Raw genomic sequence first — 21,404 nt, forward strand, 5'->3', positions numbered from 1 at the left:
AAAACCTGCTCTGGACTGAAGCTATCCCATTAGCTCTCCTGCCACACTCTGTCAGGAAGACACTGGGCAGAGGTCACCTTCTCAGGCACACTGTTTATCTCTAGAAGGGTCATAGACACACCAACCCTCTCCAGGGTGCCCTGAACAACTTCTCAGCCTGGAATTTCACTGCAAAGATGAACAAGACACCAATTCATTGGTAATTGTTTGTTTATTTTAAAGATTTATTTATTTATTTATTTATTTTGGAGAGAGACAGAGTCAATGGGGGAGGGGCAACAGGGGAAGGACAAAAGGACAAGGAGAGAGAGAGAAGCAGAATCCCAACTCAGCATGCACGGAGCTTGACGTGAGGCTTTATCACACAAACCTGAGATTATGACCTAAACAGATCAAGAGTCAGACTATTAACCTACTGGGCCATCCAGGCACCCCAAGACTACTTCAGTGTTATGTGGTTTTACCTTGAAGTCACTTATGCCCTGGCTGAGGAGCTCTTGGAATCAAGCTGTACTCCGTGTCACTAAGGAACAGCTGGTTTTGGGCATGTTACTTCTGGTTTCTATACTCTTTTTTTTTTTTTTAAGATTTTATTTATTCATTTGACAGAGATAGAGACAGCCAGCGAGAGAGAGAACAGAGGCAGGGGGAGTGGGAGAGGAAGAAGCAGGCTCCCAGCGAAGGAGCCTGATGTGGGGCTCGATCCCAGGACTCTGGGATCACGCCCTGAGCCAAAGGCAGATGTTTAGCGACTGAGCCACCCAGGAGCCCCTGGTTCCTATACTCTTAATGTCTCTGCGATTTTGTATCAAGCAGATGCTGAGGGACAGACAACCACAGACTGAGCTGGAACCAGAGTGGATCAGTCAGAGACACTCAGGATCCAGGCCCCTGTTCTGCTCAGAGTTTGCGCTCAGCTCCCCCTGCAGTCCCCATCACTGTGTCATTCATGGCACAGTAGTACACAGCTGAATCTGACGCTTGCACTGAGCTTTTCTCCAGGTGGAAAGATTTAGAATCTTTGTCATAGGTGGCTTCAAATCCTTTGCTGGTTCCCTTCTCCTTGTCCCTCAAGGCTTTCAGGAGGAGCTGTGGACCTTCTCCCGGATACTGGACATACCAGAAAAGAGTGGGGAACCTCGTCGTTATATAAGTACAGTTTATAGTCAGGGAAGCCTCTTCTGAGAGAGTCACTTGGCCTTCCGTCTGGGTCACTGAGTCTCCATGGGTTTGTCCTGAGGAAAGAGAAGAGAGACCTGTGTCACCTTGAACATAAAGCTCTGGGATAAAATTAGAGTTAAAGGTTTTGCAGACACAATGGAAGAAAGAATCGCAAGTTTTAAGAAGCATTTTACTTACCAAGCATGAAGAGTACCACAGTCACAAAGCCTAGAGAACACTTCATCTCTGCAGTGTCACCTAAATAATGTTCTTCATTCTTACCATGAAGAAACCTTGGAGTGACAGAGAAATGATGAGGGGAAGCCCACATTTCACACAGGAAATGTGATTGTGGTAGGAAGCTGCGCCCCCTGGCGGACAGGGACTGAAGTGCCTGCATGTTGGCCAGAGTCCTCCCCAAGTCAGCCATGTGTTTCATCCCTGACTTCATGAGGCACATGTCAGTCTTCAGGTGCCCTTGGAAGTCTGAGCAACAGCAGTTCTGTCCTCTCAGGTCTATTTGTTCTTAAGACTCTACCTGATATGGAAGTTCATTAACACAGCATCCCAGGGCGTTTCTGTAGCTGGAGGGTAACAATCTTCTAAGCATCTTACTACAGTGCTTCACATTCTCATGCGTCCATGTGGGCCAGCCTGTAACCTAATATTTAGAACCGTGACTGTCATTTTTTAAGTACTCACTGAATACTTTTAAATTAAACAAAAATAATGAACAAAGGCCTCTAATTGAATTACCCTATTTACTTGTTCCTAAACTATTAGCAATTGCAAGAAATACTACTTTTTAAGAAAAGCTTTCAGAAGAAGTCACACTATCTGATAATCAAACATTGTAATAGTCAAATATTCCTGATTTTTAGAATAATTAAAAAGTGAAATATAAGAATTATAGACCGAAGAAACATCATACACGGAGTCACTGAAACGCTGTAGAATGATCTGAGATTCTTATGTTCTCACAGTTTTATTGACTCCAACATAAGGTGACTAGAATATGTGAATTAGGCAACAAATACTAATCCTATCCTCCTAACAGGTTTAGCCTCAAGGATGCTTTCTATTACCATCCATCTGACACATTTTGTTGTCAAATGTTAATCAAATAATTTTTGCCAAAAGGTAAGAAATCAGGATTTTCATGAAAAAGTTCTGGAGAGGGACTCATCTTCCGTAAAGCCCTGTAAACACTTACTCTAGACGCATAAGGAAGCTTAGCTCAGCTGTTTCCTGGAGCCGATTTCCCACACATTCAGGTCGAGGAACATCAGGAGTCCAGAGCCAACGTGGGAAAGGTTTTCCAGGTGCAGAGTGAAGTAAGAAATTCAGGCCTGGATACTGTTTTGGTTCATGCACCCCTTCACTTCTCCTTCGTCTTCCAAATCACATTGTCAGAACCTGCCTCATCATTACGCTAGAAAGCAATTTTGGACAAGCCACTACAAATGTCTATTCAGATATGCAGGAACAATGGGAAATAGGCTGTGATAATGCTGGTTGAAAATAAACAGATTAGCACATGGATGAAAAAAGTTCTTATGCATAACTTTAAAAAAACACAATTTCAGGCCAATGAAAGTGGACAAGAGAAATAGTTTGCATTTGATGTCACAAAAGAAGACTTGCATGTCATCGAGGGAAGATACTGCATAGTGAATTTGGATATTTAACCCTTTATTAACACATAATTTACATAACCAAAAACACAAAATCAAACAATTCTATGAGATTTGACGTATGTAGGTATTTGTGCAGCCATCACCACAATTGAGATAACGAACATATGCATCACCCCAAAAGTTTCCTTTTCTCAACCCTCATCACCCCCATTTCAGAGAACTCTTCTGTGAATTAGTTTGTATATTTTATACTTTTGTATAAATGGACTCCTATGTACTCTTTTGTCTGGTTTCTTCTCAGCATAGTTATTTTCCGAACGGTCCATAGACTTAATTATCAAAACTTCGTTTCTTTTTGCTGCTATGTAGAATCCCATCACGTGCCTATGAACCAATGTGTTTATTCACCTGCCGCTACCCTAAGGATTAGTCCCAGTGGGGCTGTTACAAATAAAGCTGCTATGAACATTTCTGTACAAGATTTTTATAGACATACACTTTCATTTCTATTGGATCGATTTCCGGGAGCGGAATATGGTAGGTGTACATTTGACTTTGTTAGACCAATTTGTTCTAGCAGCTGTTTTGTAGATTCCCTTGCATTTTCTGCTCAATTATGCTGTCTGTTAATAAAGATAAGTTTACTTCTTTCTTTCCAAACCGTATGGCTTTGTTTCTTCCTCGTGCCGTATTGCATTGGCTGTAACCTCTACATCAATATTAACTACAAGTGCTGAGAGCCAAAACTCTTCCCTTATTTCTGAAGCTAAGGAGAAAGCGTTTAGGCTTTCACCATCGAGTATGACATTTGATGTAGGTTTTTGGTTGAGCCCTGTTTTCATTAATGAAATTCCCTTCAATTCCTTATTTGCTGAGAGTTTCTCTTAGGAATGAATCTGGATTTGTCAAATCATTTTTCTGTACCTATTGAGACACCTTCCTAAATTGCTCATCTGCTACTTGTCATTTTGGATATATTATTGATAAATTGTCAGGACAAAATATTAAAGGAGATATCACTCTCAAATTTACAAAGAATAAAGCAAGCTCGAAAGTATCAAGAACTTGATGGCAAAGCTGATACTTTTGAACACAGAGCTGGATGATAGCCAAAATCTTTCTCTGATTTTCAGGTTCGCCTGGTGGGGGAGGCGAGCACGGCAACTTGCACCCACTAGACCCCTAGTTCAAAGCAGGGGCGTTGGGTGTTCCACTGGCTGCGAACTGAGGACTGTTTGCTTCCTTGTGCTTCCTGCTGGGACTCTGAATCCAGACCCCCTGGGAGGGTGGGGGTAGCCAAACCAAAGAAGAATATCCCTGAGGGCTCTCGTCAGTGTGAACTCTTAAAACAGGCAGAAGCAACCCTAGGAAGTGGGAATCTGAGACAAGCTGTTATGTTGCCAAAGGGGGAGGACCTCAGTGAGTGCATTGCAGTTAACACTGTGGATCCCTTCAACCAGATCAACACGCAGTATGGAACTGTTACAGAATTCTGCTCTGAAGCAAGCTGTCCACTCATGCCTGCACGTCCAAGACACGAATATCATTGGGCAGACGGTACTAATATCAAAAAGCCAATCAAATGTTCTGCACCAAAATACATTGACTATTTGATGACTTGGGTTCAGGATCAGCTTGATGATGAAACTCTTTTTCCTTCTAAGATTGGTATCCCATTTCCAAAAAACTTTATGTGTGTGTCAAAGATCATTCTGAAGCATCTCTTCCTGGTTTATGGCCATATTTATCAAGAGGAGGCCCACCTTGGGGCGCCTGGGTGGCTCAGTGGTTAAGCGTCTGCCTTCGGCTCAGGGCATAATCCCGGTGTTCTGGGATCGAGCCCCACATCAGGCTCCTCTGCTGGGAGCCTGCTTCTTCCTCTCCCACTCCCCCTGCTTGTGTTCCCTCTCTCGCTGGCTGTCTCTCTCTGTCAGATAAATACATAAAATCTTAAAAAAAAAAAAAAAAAGAGGAGGCCTACCTCAACACCTCCTTTAAGCACTTTATTTTCTTTGTTCAGGAGTTTAATCTGATTGATAGGCGTGCGTTGACACCTCTTCAGGGATTAATTGAGAAACTTGGATCAAAGACAGATAAATGTTTCTTCTAGAACACAGTGACCCTCTTGCTTCATCAGCTAGAGCTATCTCATTGCTACTTGTTATAGACTAGCGATACAGACTTTAAGAAAACAGGATAAAAATACACTTATTGTTTGTGTCTACTGATAAAATTGTCCCAAAGGCAGATTGGTCTAATCCGTCAGTGAGAAATTCAAGACACAGTGAATCCGAGGCACTGTGTGACCCCTCCTGAGTTAGACTGGTTGTAATAGGGGATGACAATGATGAGGTTGTGGGATATCAGCAAGGTTCAGGGGGGTGAATTCCGGAGCCCACGACCAAGAAAGAATTCTTGAGACGTCTTTGGTGCAAAATGGTGGTTTATTAAAACACAGGGACAGGACCCATGGGCAGAAAGAGCTGCTGCCCCGGGTTGTGAGGGGTGGCTGATTATAGACCATGGGGTTGGGGGAGGTAAGGAAAAGGGAGGTTGAGAAAACTTTCATATGTTAAGGAAGACTCAGTGGAGGCCTTGCCATTGTCAAGTGAAGGTTGTTTTTCCCTCTAGCAAGGCATTGTTGGGAACTTCCTGGAAGAATGTCACACCTGTCCCACCCAAGAGTGCAGAGTGGGGGGAGGTCGCAGGGTGTCAGTTTATGCTTTGTCTTCAGCCAGCCTTCTGCTCCCTCATCAACTAACATGTAGTCTATTAGTTTACTTATTCTTTTACTGAAGAAAACGACTGAGTGCTTCAGGTGACAGCATAATGGCTATTGAGAATTTCCACCAATGCTTTAACAAGTTTCCAGAGTAAATTACCTAATGGGGCTCCTGGGTGGCGCAGTCCTTAAGCCTCTGCCTTTGGCTTGGGGCATGATCCCGGGGTTCCGGCATCAGGCTCCTCTGCTGGGAGCCTGCTTCTTCCTCTCCCACTCCCCCTGCTTGTGTTCCCTCTCTTGCTGGCTATCTCTCTCTCTGTCAAATAAATAAATAAATAAAATATATTTTAAAAAAAAGAATAAATTACCTAATAACACAATCAGATCAGTTTTATTCTGCCTTATATACAGATAGAAGAGGTATTTTTAAGTTTCCTTAAGATTTAGAACATTCGTGTGTTACTTTGGATAACCTTTTAGTTTGAAGTTTGTATACTAGTGTTTTTATAGATAAGACTTTTTTTTTTCAAAATCCATGATTGCAGTTTAAATCCTCATATGACCTATGTAGTATGGGAGTAACCAGAGTTATTTCTAAAATGACTTTAAATTTTAATCTTTACTTGGTATTTTATTCACATAAACCTATTTAAGGTTTAGGAGTATGTATATCAGAAATAATTTTCCTAAGGCACCTAAGGACAGCCTTGTACATTTTTATTAATTTTTGTTAGAAGATTTTGCATTTTTTTCATTACTGGTATATGTCATCTAATCTGACAGAATGACAGATTTTTACGCCATGGTATTAGTGATGTGAATAATCATGTGAAATGTTTTGAGATAGAGTGCTATATTTGTGAACATAATTTTATGACTTTTTTCATTTAGTAGAAACCTTGCCATCAGTATGGAAAACAAAGAAAATTGCTTTCCACTGTATATCTGGCAGTCATCATAGATTAAAGCTTATTTTTCTGTGAAGAGAACTTATTCAATAAAGTACTATTCTTTAAAATGAAAAAGACAAAAACCAAAAAACCGGTTCCCTGTATTTGCCACTAAAGATTGTTGACAGAAAATTTGAGAGAGAGACTAGAGAGTAGCAAAATGACTTCTTTCCAAGGTTTTGAAATATCTTAAGACACTATTTAACACTCTTTATTATACATTGTAACTAATAAAGAAGATTTAAATAAGTCCAGGTTTGGCTCTTTTACCAAAAGAGGAAAGAAAATATAATGGAGGCCCAAACTGCTATTCAGGAGCTGACCACTGGGTATCGGCTTCACCATTCCATTCAGACCAAATACCAACACCTGATCTATGCAATGCGTTGTGGCAAAAGTGGAGAACTCTTCTAGGATTTTGTGGTTCACCAATATTGGCACTCCATTCATGACTAGTAGTCACTCTGTTCCTTGAAACTTGCTTGTGGTAGCTCAGTCTAGAGCATAGTTGTTCCAGTTCACAGGTATAAATACTTCTCCAAAATTTAGAAATAGAATTGTCTTATGACCCAGCAGTCCGCTTGTGGAATATACTCAAAAATGGAAGGGATTCATCTATATACAGAAAATATTGAGAGGTTTATGAATTCCTGCTTCTGCCAAAAGGTGGAAGCAACCCAAAAGTCCATCAACAAATAGGAATGGATACACAAAATGGGATAGGACATACACTGGAATATTATTCAACCTTGAAAAGGAAATAAACTCTGTCACATGCTGCAACATGGATGAACCCTGAGGACATTATGTCCAATGCAATGTCACGAAATGACCAATATTGCATAATTCCACTTCTATGAGATATCTAAAGTAGTCAAACGCGTGGAAACACAAAGCAGAGTGGTAGTTCCCAAGGACTGGAGGGTGGAGTAATGGAGAGTAATCGCTTAATGAGTACAAATATTTAGTTTTTCAAGATGTAAAGAATTCTAGAAATGGGTGGTGGTGCTGGTTGAACAACAATGTAAATTATTTCATACAAGTGAATTGAACACTTGAAAATTGTTAAAATAGTAAATTGTTAAATTTGTGCAACATGGATGAACCCTGAGGACATTATGTTGTGTTAAAATGGTGAAATTCTGTAATTAGAAACATTTAAAGAGATTCTTGTTAAGATTTCTACTCTACACATGTACCTTCAAATCAAATATGAGAGGGGGTTACAATGAAAGCCCAAATATCAACCACCCATTACCATCGATTTTTAAGGCACTGTAGGAATGGGGTTAGAGGTGGAAGGTGGGAAATGGAGAGAATGAGGATTTTGGAGTGTGGAACATTGATGAAACAAGGAGGGCCTGGAAGTCTGCAAACTGAGTCATGTGTTGGCAAAAAGAGATTTTTGAAGAAAGATTGAAGCAAAGAGCAGGAACAGACAAAGAGGAAAATTCACACTCTGCACCTTCACAGTGTCCCCCTAAGAGCCCCTAGCGATGAGCATTTGTGGATAAGACTGGTGGGAAGCAGGGAAACGTCCAGTATGCAGACTGAGCACAGCTACGCTGGAGGCGTTAGTAAGAAGGAATGAACCCTAGTACAAGCTGCATCACAGAGCAGACCCCTAGAAACTAAATGCCAGTACAGATGACTCACAGCCAACAAACCTAATTACACGAACCACTACACACGACACTCAGTGCCTCACCCGCACATCATCGCACCCTGCGACCTGCCACCAGCGCACTCGGGGGCAGCAAGAGGGAGCTTCTGTAAGCGGCTAGTGAGCGTGTGCAGAGAGCAGCCCATCTCCCGGGTTGGGAGAAACCACACATACGCAGTCAGCACCGGCCTGGAGAAAGCCAACGGAAGAGGAACTGGAGGGGGTTATGCTAAGTGAAACAAGTCAAGCAGAGAAAGACAATTATCATATGATTTCACTCATATGTGGAACATAAGGAACAGCACGGAGGACATTAGGAGAAGGAAGGGAAAACTGAAGGGGGGGAAATCAGAGGGTGAGACAAACCATGAGAGACTATGGACTCTGGGAAACAAACTGAGGGTTTCAGAGGGGAGGGGCGTGGGGGGATGGGTTAGCCTGGTGATGGGTATTCAGGAGGGCACGAATTGCATGGAGCACTGGGTGTTATATGCAAACAATGAATCATGGATCCCTACATCAGAAACTAATGATGTACTGTATGGTGACTAACATAACATAATAAAAAAAGATGTCACAGGATCATCACTGTATTTCAGCAAAAAAAAAAACCAAACAAACAAAAAGAGAGAGAGAGACTCTCAGCACCCAGTCTGGCTTCGCAGGATGGAGAGAAGTCCTTGAAGTTGGTGCTCCACGGTCCCAGGCAGTAGGAGACAGACACGCCCCCCGCGTGAAGGTGTGAAGCCTGACCCTGTCTGGATCTGAGCTACGGGCTCCCCGCGCACTCCGGCTAAACCCTTGCTGCTTCCACTACGTCAGTGCTCCTCTAAATAGGATCGAGCGTTCAAACCTGTAGCAAGGGCACCCTCTGTCTTGCTTCTAACTGACTTAAGAAGAAATGAGCTGATAACATAGACGCGTGCTTCCTTCTGACCCCATTTTCAGGCCAGCAGGAAATGGGACAATCAGCAGTCAGGTTGCTTCTGTGGCGAGGGAGCTGGGGGTACAAGGAGCGAGAGAATCGAGCCCATCGACGTGTTGGGTTGCCGTCCTGACCTCCTTCGTTGTGTGTGATAAACTGAATTTAATCGGATGCATTTCCCAATGAGAACAAGCCAGCTAGCCACACTCACCATGACAATGGCAGATTAGGTCCATCCCTAACTAGGAATGCCTGGAGGGACATTGACAGGAGCCTACCCTTGAGCAGGAATGGAAGAAGGAGAGAATTAAATATTTACACAACTTCCTTCACTCCTTTGATTTCTCTACAACACTAGAGAAATAACTTTTTTTAAAAAAGAAGGTTGTGGTTAGTAATGTTTGATTCTGTGAAATGTGACCATGTGTGGCAGGGAGGTTGGCCGCACATCGTCTCTGCATTAGCCATTACTCCAAATGGCTTTGTGCAATACTAATACTAGTGAGTAGCTGAGGGATGCTGGGTGGCTCAGTCCATCAAGCGTCTGCCTTCTGCTCAGGTCATGATCCCAGGGTCCTGAGATTGAGTCCTGCATGAGGCTCCTTGCTCAGCAGGGAGTCTGCTTCTCCCCTGCCTGCTGCTCCACCTGCTTGTGGTCTCACTCTCCTCTGACAAATAAATAAATAAATAAATAAAATCTTAAAAAAAAAAGGTGGCTGATACATGCATATAAAAGTTTTCCCATGTATCTCAGAAAGATCAGTTTTCATTATAATAATAACAAAAAATTACAAGTCCAGGAAAAATTGAATTATCTTCAAACAACTGAGCATTATTAAGAAAGAGACACATAAATGGAATGAAACAGTATGTTGTAAAAAATCAAATAATCAGACATATACTTCAAGGACTTTTATTTCTCACAAATCAATTTATAAATTTAATTCAATCAAAGCTTACATTAGAATTATGAGTAAGGAGCAGATTTCTCCTTTCCTTCTTTCTTTAACAGCTACTGATAAGGAATTATGCAAAAAAGTATCTTCTACCTACTGAAAATATAGCACGAATGAAATACAATATTTGGTCTCCTAAATTCTATGAGAGGGTAATTGTGAACAGAGACTTACAAAATTTTGTAAATGAGAATAGATTTCTGGGTTTTATCTGAAGCTCGCATTGTCAAATCACTTCCTATCTTAATTTCCCTCAAACACACAAATAGTACATACCATCCCTGGGCTCTAAAGGAAAATTCATGACACAATTTCTGAGCAAGAAAGTGATCAAAGGATACAGAAATGGCTCTCAAATTTTGCCGCAAATACAGAGGAACAAAATTTATATGAAAATGTAATTAAATAAAATATCTCACAGAGCTATTTTAAAACATATGTTAAATGACTAACTTAAAAAAATAAAGTAAAATAAAGCAGATCTTTGAAGGAAAAAATTGATGAAGTGGGGCATGCTCAAATCAAAATACAAAGTGAAAAAACCATGATCATAATTACAATAAGGATTTTTAGAGACTAAAAGGAATATTAGCAATATTATGTGATTACACAATTATCACTTTCATATTTGCACTTTCTGTATTTCTGTATTTCCCATTATGTTTCAGAATCAGAAATATCATAAATGCTAGTTTTGATACACAGTGTTTCCGTGTCCATCCATAATAAGGACGGTTATATTGGTACTAAGGAGTTATTATAGGGAAGGAGTCTGAATAGCAAATGTAAAGTCATCTTTAAAATTTGAAAATAAAACATTACAAAATCACTTCAAGAATCTATTAAACAAGAGTCATCCAATAAAATGTTCCTACCCTGTCTGGGTCATCTCCAGTCTAATATTTTACTATATGCCTTTAACGTCTAACACATTAGCTTCCACCTACAGAGAGACAACAGCACAAACGCTATCCTGGAAGGTCTGTGTCAAAGGCCAGGGGGCTGCCTCGGTGGCAGGTTTGAGTGCAGGCAGCAGGTGTCTGGGAAACAGCGTGTGCTTGCCGCGCAGAAGTACACAGCTGAGTCTTCAGGCTGCGTGTCTGCGATGTGCAGGGACAGATGTCTGGCCATCTTATTCAGTAAGACAGTGAGCCTTTGGTCTTCTTTTGTGGTCATGCTGGAACGAATGTCTATAAGGAGCCGGGGACCTTTTCCAAGTTCTTGCTTGTACCAAGGGAAGTAGACTGAGGCACTGTCTGAATAGCTGCAGTTGATGACAGAGCTGCGTCCCTGCCGCACACTCAGGGTAGAAGGCCGCTGCTCCACAGTCTCTCCTCGGCTGAACCCTGTGCAGAAAGAAAAGGTCAGAGAGAGGAGAAGAGATTCCAGGTTCTTATGCTTCAGAATGTTCTTTTCTACACTAACGGGGGAAACCTGAGTAAAGCCAGGCTTGACTTCTGAAGACCATCCACTAATATCCTCCGTGTCCCATACTTGTCAACTCACAGCTCAGCTGCAGCCACGAGAACACGATTAAAGCTCCCCTGGATGTCCTCATGGCTCCTCCCCGTTAGACCAGCTTCAGAACTGCAGCCTCCAGCCAGCTCAGCTCCTGCTCTTGCCAGGCCGTCCCCTTCCTCTAACAGAGGACTTTCCCACGTTGTTCACCAGCCAATGAGAAAAGGCCCTGCTCCTGCCACAGTCTAGCGCACCAGATGCACGAAAACGAGCCCTCCACGTGTTCTGCGTCGGTACAGGTGCACTTCCGTCTGTGGTCACAGCGCTACTGATCTCACCAGGGAAATGCTCTTCTCCTCGCCCGTGCCTCTGAAGGACAAACTTGCATGGAGAAATCTGACATGCTTTGAGAAATCTATTTGAATGCTATGTGTCTTATATAATGCGAACTACTGAAAGAGTAGAAATTCTGAGAAAACATCAAGCTGCAAACTCAGAAAATAAAACCATATGAGTCTATTCTTGAAGTGGTTTCATTTTCCCAAATCAAAAAAGCTGGCATGTCCTCCAATGCAGTTACTGACTTAGCCTCAGGAGAATTTCCTCTAAAGTATTAACGACCTATTCTCTCATGCTTCCCATTTCCTGGCCAACACAGCTTCACGTTCTATACTCCATCATATTTCTCCTAAACTCCACTACAATGTCCTTTCCCCAAGACTCATTGATAAAGTTCTTCACCCTGTGAGTTTCCAGAATTAGCTTTCTCTTACAAAACCCCTTTCTCATTCTTAATTAATTCATTTGAATTTCTTAGAATCTTCTGATGACCTCTATGAGAAAAAAATCCAGGGAAGCATAACTATTATGTGTGCTCTGGGAAGGGTACTAACAAGAACATGGACTGCCGGCAGCAGGAACCCTAAATATCCAATGATTGTTTTGCAGACAATGTGTGAGTTATGCTCATTATACTCCTTCTAGCTTCAAGAAATGTCCACCTGGGATGATAAATATATTTGCTATTTGGGGGAAAGTCCTTAGAAACACACGTCGGTGTTCACAGGGCACCATCACCTTTGGCTCTCTCCTACTGAGACAGAGAGTGATGCATGAGTTTGCTGGTAGAGTAACAGCGGCTCAGCCTGAGTCTCCCTTCCTGCCCAAGGTCTCAGACATCTACATAAATTGGACCTCTCTATTCAGGCATTCAAACTAAATGGGCCACAATCTTCTCAGAGCCAAGCTGCAGAGATATGGCTGGGCTTCCATTAGACATTTTTTCTCTACCCAGCCCAATGACCCTACAGCAAGGAGGCAAGGGAAAGAATGCTAAACCGAAAGTGAGGAAACCCACTTTCTTTCTTGCCCAGCTTATTCACTACCTAATTGTTCCATACTGTCATCTTGGATACAGTCTCTGATGTGTAAAATGAAGTTGGAATAAAGGATTTCTAAGGGCTCTTCCAGCTCTAAATTTCTTTGATACTATGTAACAACGCATATATGTATTGAGAACTGATTGTGTGCAATGGACTGGTGTCAGAGTGGGGTGAAATTACCTCCATCATGGACCCCAAGACCATTTTCACAACCACACGGGACCTAGTGGGTCTGAGGTTGACCCTAACCCACCCTGAGGACTCTTCAGAAGCAAAGACACCGTCCTCAGGATGAAATCCTGTCTGGGTTTTCATTTCTTCTATGAGATCAATAATGTATCAAGAACTAAATCGATATTAACATGGACTAAAATGAGACTTTATTCACAGACTGAAAGCCCTTCACAGACAGTGAGACCAGGGGGCTCCATGGCTAAGCCATGGGTAAGCTGGATGTTACCGGAGTCATATTTCTTGTGTATATATGTATTGTATGAAAAAAAGAAAGAACCCCCCCCCCCGGTTGAGACCAACTAGAGGAGGTGGGTGAGCTTACTAACATGGAAAGCGAGAAGCACGTTCTAAAACGCCTAATTGCTTACTGGATTCTGGCTTTCTCCTTAGAACTTTAGTTTGGAGGTTCAAAATTTCCAGCCAGGGATGCGTATACAATTTTTGAGATGATTTCAAGATGAAAATTTGGGATCTTTATTCAAAAAGCTGGGAAAAGTTGTCATCAGGTAATGTTTCTAGGGGAAACATTTTTCTAAAATGCTTTAACTCTTCATCCACATTAGTTTTGTGTCTCTGATTTTAATGTTTTAAAGACTTTTTTCTTTTCAACCATCTCAACCAGGTTCAAAGAAAAATGAGTCAGATGTACTGAGGCTTCCAGGGCACCTCGTGCCCCCACACAGGTATATAGCCCTCCAACTATCACCTTCCCCGTGGCTCTTTCACAATGGAAGGCGCTAGTTGGCCACATCATGTCACCCAAAGGCCACAGTTTATCTAGAGTTCACTCTTGCTGTTGTAGATTCTGTGGGTGTGAACAAATGTACAAGGAATGCATCCAGAATCATAGCATTGGAGAGAGTGGGTTCACTGTGCTAAACACGCTCTGTGCTCTTCATCCCTCTCGCTGCCCTCAACCATTGGCAATCACAATCCTTTTACTCCTTCTGTAGTTTTGCCTTTTCCAGAAAGTCACGGTGTCACAATCATACTTTATGTAGCCTCTTCAGGAGGGCTGTATTCACTTAGTAAAATGCATGCAAGTTTCCCTTATCTCTTCCTGGCTTCATAGCTCCTTTCTTATTAACAGCAAACCATATTCCATTGTTTGGATGAACCACCATTCATGTATTCATTCACTTATTGAAGGACATGCTGCCTAATTCCAAGTTTTCGCAAATGTGAATAAACTATCGAAAAACACTTGTGTGCAGGTTTGTGTGTGGACATAAGTTTTCAACCCCTTTGGGTAAATACTCAGGAAGCCACTGTGGGATCACACGATAAGTGTGTTTTGTTGTGTAAAAACCTGCCAAACCCCTTAATTGAAAGGTACATGAATACACTTTCCTTCTGTAGTAATTTCCTGACAGTATTCACTACACCCTTTGCTGGCGTCAAAGCCCCAGCTAGTCCAAAGCAGCCACAGATCCCAGGTGGCCCTGCCCCCTGCTCAGCGCACACACCACCTGCCGTGACCCAGACCTGGAGCCTGGGTGTGCTCCTGCCTGTGTCCTGCTGCCCCATGCATCTCTCTGCTCAGGCACTTGCTCCTCCCACTCACTGGACTCACTTAGAAAGGACAAGGACAAAGATAAAATTACTATGAATTTCAAGACAGTGAGGGCCCAGCATTAAACCAAGAGCAGGCTTCCTTGGGAGAGCAGGGGGCTGTGTAACTGCCCATGTCCCATGATCAAGAAGCTGGCTGCTCCCAGCTTTGGGAGTCTGCCCTTTATCTCCTTCTGAATTTTCAGGGACCCAGTCTTTCCTGTCAATGCCCTTTCATCAACATAACAATCAGAGCAGGCTGGAATTCAATTTGTGCTGGAATCCTTACACATGCAAGTTTCAACTTTGGGTTTGGGGTCAGCAGTCTTTGTCTCTGGCTACAACACAGATGGGTTCTTTAGGGGAATCCTGGAAGCTCTTTGCTCCCTTTTCCAAACCTGGAATGATGTTACATAATCATGACAATAGATTCATTCAAAACGCAAGGAAGGACAATGGATTTTCTTGGAACAGAAAGAAAATTTCCATGAGCTCTTCCCCACAAGGTGCTATTTAGAAATGACTGAATTGGCTACTTCTGTCAGTGATACACGTCAACACATCGTACAAATTAGGAAATCATTCAGATTTTGTGATTCTTTAGAGTCTGTATATCAGATATGCAGAGGATAAGCTCTCATGTCACCTAAGATTCACTAACTTTGGAATAATATGAGCTCCACCAAGTCACTTATGCTCTAAAATCTTCCCTTTATTCGTGCATAAAATAAAGGTACCTATTTACAGGGTATTACATTACTGAAATAGAAAATACATGTAATAAGACAAGTAGAGTGTCTGACCCTCAATAAAATTATTTTATTATATTTGCATTTCCCAGCGTGAAAAAGCTGAACACAAACTTTAAAAATACCATACACGTTCTCCTTACTGTTCTTTGAAAATAAAACCTTCTATGGCAACTAAAAAATTCAGTCATCTCTATTTGTTGAAGAGTATCCAATTTTTCAAGCCTTTTCCGTTTGAGTAATATACACACACATTTTATGCTACCTGCCGGGAGATCTGCTTTCCGAGGGCATGGGATATGGGCATCTCCATCACTTGCTCCAATGGTTCCATGGTAGAATTTTTACTTCCAAAGGTCTTACTGGGAAGAAAAAGGGCAAGAAAAGCAAGTGAAATGAGAATCCTGATGGGTCTCATTTTGGAGGGAAAAGGTGCTGTAACATAGGTCTGAAAATCTGAAAAGGAGCCAAGGCTGCTGTGGGTGCAGATGTCCCAGAGAGGGGCCAGGGCACAGGCGCAGCTGCAGTTGGCGTGCAGGCCCCAGATCAGCAGGCAGCACTGTGTCTCCGCCGCGCACAGGTAGGAGGCAGCGTCTTCCAGCTGGGAGGCCGCGATGTGGAGGGCGCTGGACCGTTCCCTCGTGTTCAGTGTGCAGTTGAGCCTTCCGCTCTGCTTCATGCCCGAAGCTATGAAAAACAGGGAGGTGAGGCCGCCGCCCCCGGGGTTCTGTCGGAACCACTGCACACTCTGCACTGAGCTAGAAAAATTGCACTTCAGAGCAGCGCCGGCTCCCTCCTGGAGGCTCAGGGCTGAAGGTCTCTGCTCCACCTCCAGCCCTCTCACCCCTGCGTGGAAAGAGAAGAACAAACACAAGTCAAGTCTCCAGGGGGTCACCGATGCAGTTTCCAAACTTGTAAAATGTCCCGAGACACACCCCCGGGGCTGTAGGACCCTCTCAGAGCTCAGTGTCAGCTCCCCCCACCACTGAGGGCTGCGGACCGCTCCCCAGCCCCGTCTGGATGCCCCCACTCACAGCAAACGTGGACCCACAGGAGCCCCAGCAGAGCTCCCCAGTGTCTGCTCATGATTCCTTGTCTAGTTGCCGAGTTACCGACACCCCTACTGTGCAGAGAGTGGAGTCCTGGGTCCAGAGAAACTGTGTCTTACAGTCAATCGTTCCAACACAGCCGCTGAGCACCAGTCACACCTCAGCCCTGTCACTCACGGAACTCGAGACTCCACCCACAGTGGCCCAAGATTGTGCACCATGATCTCTCCAAGATTGTGCTTGCCAACAGTGCAGGGAGCTAAGGGGCAATAGTTCCAATATACGAAGATACCAGAGGGGTTTTCTTAAAACACTTTATGTAAGAAATGTGTGGGTTAATGTGTGTGTGAGGAGAGGTGAATGATATTCCTAGAAGACTCAGGGCCTAAAGGGAGTTACACAAAACCTTGAAAAATAGCAAAGAGTGTCTCCATTCCCCAAATTGCATAGTTTGACATACAATGTGAGAATTCAGTTATGTGAAAATACTGATAAAGGAAAACAATCTGATAGCATGCATTATATATTGTTGAAGTAACTACAATTTCTTGAAATCAAGACAATTCTAGAAACCAAGACAGTCACCATCTGCATTGATTATTACTGCGATCAGAATTTGGTTGGTGGAAAATGAGATGTCTGCATAGTGTCTTCTCTAACCTTCACCTCTCCACTTCTCCTGTGCAATTCTTGGACCCAGCTCCCCCACACAGCTGAGTCTGGCCAGGCCACTCCTTGCTGTTCAAAGTCAATATTGTCCTCCGATCCTTCTCTTTTTGTTCTTTATTGTTTCCTATCTTCTTCTCTTCATCCTTGTTCCCTCTGCTCTCAGCAGAGATACATGAAAAGGTAAGATATCTGCAGTTTTGAAATAATTTCAAGACCAGTACGTTTGGGCGATTTTATTCATAACAATTGACAACAGGTAACGGGATGTTTTCTGTTGAGTCTCCATGGTCACAACGCGTAGAAATATTCCTATCCTGGTATCTGTGAAGAATTATCTGCATAGTGGATTTCTAGAGACATGGCCTCCAGATGTCTGAAGTTGCTATGCAATGGCAGAACTCAAAACCTGAGATGAACTTTACACAAACCCTGTCTCCCCTCACCCCCATCTTTGCTATCTATAATTGGACTAACTTATATGATTTCTGTTCTCTCTTTAACTGTTCAATGATTTCACCATCAGAAAGTCTTTGTTTCTTTTAGGGCCTACAGTGCCCCCTAGAGGACTGAAAAGGTCAGCGAAGACCCCTTCAGACCAAGCAACTCAGCAGACACATATCCCCAGCCCTATTCATTCCAAGCTTCCTGATGAAGGAAATGCAGATGGTCAGAAAAGAAGACACCTGCTTTGATTGAATGAGGATTAAAAGTGAAAGAACCTTACTTTTAAAATGGAATTGCATGGAAGTTAATATCAGAAAATAATTTGGTAAATCTCATCTTGTGCTATTTATTTGATTTCATTACCTTAGTTCAAAGGAAATCCATAAATACTTACTGAGCCTTTAGTGTCAACAGGGATGAGCAATTTCCTAGGTCTAAGAATTTATAAAAGAGTAATGAAATACTATTCAGCAATTTAAAAGAATGAAATCTTGCCATTTGCAATGACATGAAAGGAGTAGAGAGTATAATATTGAGGGAAATAATCAGTCAGAGAAAGACAAATACCATATGATTTCACTCATGAGGAATTTAAGAAACAAACCAAATAAGTAAAGGGGAAAAAAATAAGACAGAGAGAGATAAATCAAGAAATGGACTCTTAATTAAACAGAACAAACTGATGGTTACCAGAGGGAGAGGGCGGGGTATTGGTTAAATAGGCGAGGGGATGAAGGACTGCCCTTGTCCTGATGAGCCTCAGGTGTTCTATGGAAGGGCTGAATCACTCTATTGTACACCTGAAACTACTATAACACTGTATGTTAACTAATTGGAATGTAAATAAAAGTTACGAATGAATGAAGAATGAATGAATGAATGAATGATTTTTTAAAAATAATACATAAACGTGGATAATTCTAGTTTACAGTCTACAGGGGAAGCAAAAATGTACATAACTATAATAGAATCAATGAGTAGGACGCTAAGAGGAGTGAAAAGTAAGAACTATCTGATCCCAAAAGAGGTAGAAATGCTTATACTTTGGGTCATTGTACAAAATCTTATGAAGAATGTAATCATTTTCCCCTTTCCCTTTTTGGTGAAAGAATAGAAGACAATATGCATAAACCTTTATGATAGCTTTTATGACTTTTATCACTTTTAACAATAGGAGGAATTTTGAATATATGAGTTATTAAAAGTAATAAAACATTACCTATAGACTAAAATCCCTTTGACTACCAACCCCAATTCTGACCCTTTCGGCACTTATTACCCTACGTTGTTCTTCATCTTGTACAATTGGGGTTGATGTTTCAACGTAATTTACTAGATTTCAATCACCAGGAAATGGACAGTATTTTCTTTAGATTTCATTATAATACAAATAAACATTCTGGTCTACCTTTCTGTAACTTGCTTTATAAACTCAAAGGTAAATCTTGTGTATTAACCCATATAGATCCTCCGTTCCATTTTATTCCATATTGTGGATATGCTTTCATTTATACATCCTTTACCCTCCTGAGTAGTAGTTAAGATGATTTTTTTAAATATGAAATACTACACTTCAATAAAATGTTTTAAGCATTCCTCACTATAAGCACATATTTTTCTAGGGGCAGAGACTAGGAAGAACTGAAGGAACAAGCCATGAGCCTACAAGGTGAAAATTACTCCAGGCAGAGGAAAAACTCTGAGGAAGAATGGAGAGAACTCATGTTCTGATTATCGTGTTGGATGGCTTTCTTTTCCTATTATTTTTCTTAATGTGCTTTGCAACTGTAGTTTATCAGCTCATTTGATAAACTCTTTCTGAAATTACTTTCCTGATAGGCACCTAGTGTGTAGTTTCCTGCAGCTAGACACTGAGGTTTTCTAAATATAGTAAATCAGGAAGAGAACAAGCACACCCAAGGAAAGGGAGTGGTATATAACAGGAAAAATGTTACAGAATAAAATCAGACATAGGAAAAACGTGCACACTTGCACAAGCATAAACACACACAATGTAAGGGTACTTGTCATTAGAACAGAAAGACAATTCTCCAGTGCAACAGAAGACGGCCTAGAAAAAAAAAAAAGGAAACAAAAGCATATGGAGCAAAACCAAAATATTAGAAATGACTCCAATATATCAGCAACCAAAACATAGATAAAAAGAAATTATTGGATCAAATCAACATTTTAAAATCTTGCTATGTACTGCTTTGGAGACAAACCTAAAAGAAAACAGCCCAGAAAGGTGAGCGGATAGGATGGGATTTTCCTGCTGCCTCTGTGTGCAAAGACTAAAGCCCCCTCCTCACCTGCTAAACCCACCTCACCCACCATAGAGATCGCAAGGAATGTCAGTCCTATGGAATCAGTCGAAGCTGAGAGAACGCCTCGATGGCCAACTAAGGCAACGCCTGCAAAAGGAAGATCTAAGAAAGAAAAGACAGAGGTTAAAAAAAATAAATATTCCAACAGAAGAGAGAACAGAAAAAAGAAGAAACTGGGAGAGATGAAATACCAAGAAGAAATTGAGATTTACAGAAAAGGATGAAAGTAAAACTAAGCAAATCCCACACCTTGATAGAGCACGGGGTAAAAACAAGTGTGAACAAGCCTCCACACATTCATCAGTGGTCCCTCAAATCTCCATTCGTTCACACCTGGGAGTGCTTTAAGAACTATTGAAAGCATATATTTTTGATTCCTCTAAAAACACATTAAGAGAAGTTGAAAAACCATCATCAAAATTGTGTATAATCAGTCTCTGCACAAGAAATCAAATTTGAATCAAGGGAGACCTTAGCTGTCTTGTTTCTGAACATCGCATTTACTTACTAGGAGGGTCAATTTTCCTGTCCTGTTAAATGTACCACAAAGAGCAATGTTGGAGTCATACCTACACATATAAATATCTTAAGCATTTTAACAACCTATCATTCATATGCATGCTTTAGTGCATTGTTTGCTAAATAAAAGTGTTCCTTTGTCTTAGATATCCCCCTAGGAATTATATATGGAGGTCTAATATCCTAACAAAAGATCCCCAATAAATAACCTAACTTACAGCTCAAGGACATAGGGAAAGCATAAGTCAGCCCAAGGTCTACAGAAGGAGGGAAATAACAAAGATTACCACAGAAATAGCAAAACAATAGAAAAAGCCACAAACTAAGAGTTTTTGTTTGTTTGTTCTTTCAAAGAAAGAGAGTACATGCACGCTGGGGTGGGGGGCAGAGGGAGAGGAAGAGAGAGAATCTTAAGCCAGTCCTGGGCTCAGCCCTGAGCCCAGCAGGGCTGCATCTCATGGCCCTGAGATCATGACCTGAGCCCAAATCAAGAGTCGAACGCTTAAACCACTGAGCCACCCACGCACCCCTAAAAGTTATTTTTCTGAAAAGAAAACATAGAAAAAAAATTCCAAGATATTGTTTTTGGGAATGATCAATGATGTGACATCAAAAGCCAAGAGAACAAAAGGAAAAAATAACACAGGGGACTACATCAAACTAAAAAGCTCAGTATAATAGAGGAAACAATCAGCAGCATCAAAAGCCATCCTACAGAGTGGGAGAAAATATTTGCAAACCACATATATGATAAGGGGTTAATATCCAAACTATATACCAAACTCCTTGTGATCATGACCTGAGCCCAAAACAAGAGTTAGAAGCTTAACCATCCATGCCACCCAGGCACCCTGCCCGGGAATTTTCAAGGCTGCTCTGTTTGTTTTTTATTTTAACACCAGCAAGGATGTCCGGCAACAGGAAACCTCATTCGTGGCTGGCAGGAATGCATAATGGTAACACCGCATTGGCACACAAGACTAGCAGTTTCCTACACAACTGAACAGA

General features: G+C 41.8%; 1 protein-coding gene and 3 gene segments (V, D, J or C); 1 reads left to right on the forward strand and 3 right to left on the reverse strand.

The window, feature by feature from the left end:
* Window positions 1–885: 885 nt before the first annotated feature.
* LOC103682251 lies at window positions 886–1,470 on the reverse strand. The segment is given in 2 exon segments: window positions 886–1,235; window positions 1,360–1,470. Coding segments are annotated over 2 exon segments (381 nt in total).
* An 89-nt stretch (window positions 1,471–1,559) lies between these two features.
* LOC103682258 (MOB kinase activator 1A-like) lies at window positions 1,560–4,908 on the forward strand. The gene is made up of 3 exons (XM_040622769.1): window positions 1,560–1,633; window positions 4,072–4,586; window positions 4,769–4,908. The coding sequence occupies exons 1-3, from the start codon at window positions 1,560–1,562 to the stop codon at window positions 4,906–4,908; spliced, it is 729 nt and encodes a 242-aa protein (XP_040478703.1).
* Window positions 4,909–9,955: 5,047 nt separating this feature from the next.
* LOC103682248 lies at window positions 9,956–11,766 on the reverse strand. The segment is given in 2 exon segments: window positions 9,956–11,360; window positions 11,521–11,766. Coding segments are annotated over 2 exon segments (411 nt in total).
* Window positions 11,767–15,441: 3,675 nt separating this feature from the next.
* On the reverse strand, window positions 15,442–16,607 carry LOC103682249. The segment is given in 2 exon segments: window positions 15,442–16,234; window positions 16,423–16,607. Coding segments are annotated over 2 exon segments (642 nt in total).
* Between the last annotated feature and the right edge of the window lie 4,797 nt (window positions 16,608–21,404).

Source organism: Ursus maritimus, unplaced genomic scaffold, assembly GCF_017311325.1.
Source record: "Ursus maritimus isolate PB19 unplaced genomic scaffold, ASM1731132v1 scaffold_51, whole genome shotgun sequence".
Taxonomy (NCBI): domain Eukaryota; kingdom Metazoa; phylum Chordata; class Mammalia; order Carnivora; family Ursidae; genus Ursus; species Ursus maritimus.

Coding starts and splice junctions, on each gene's coding strand:
- LOC103682258 (XM_040622769.1), top strand. CDS start 1,560: ATGTTGGCCAGAGTCCTCCCCAAGTCAGCCATGTGTTTCATCCCTGAC. Junction 1,634..4,071: donor AGGCACATGTCAGTCTTCAG/GTGCCCTTGGAA, acceptor CTCTGAATCCAG/ACCCCCTGGGAGGGTGGGGG. Junction 4,587..4,768: donor GGCGCCTGGGTGGCTCAGTG/GTTAAGCGTCTG, acceptor AAAAAAAAAAAG/AGGAGGCCTACCTCAACACC.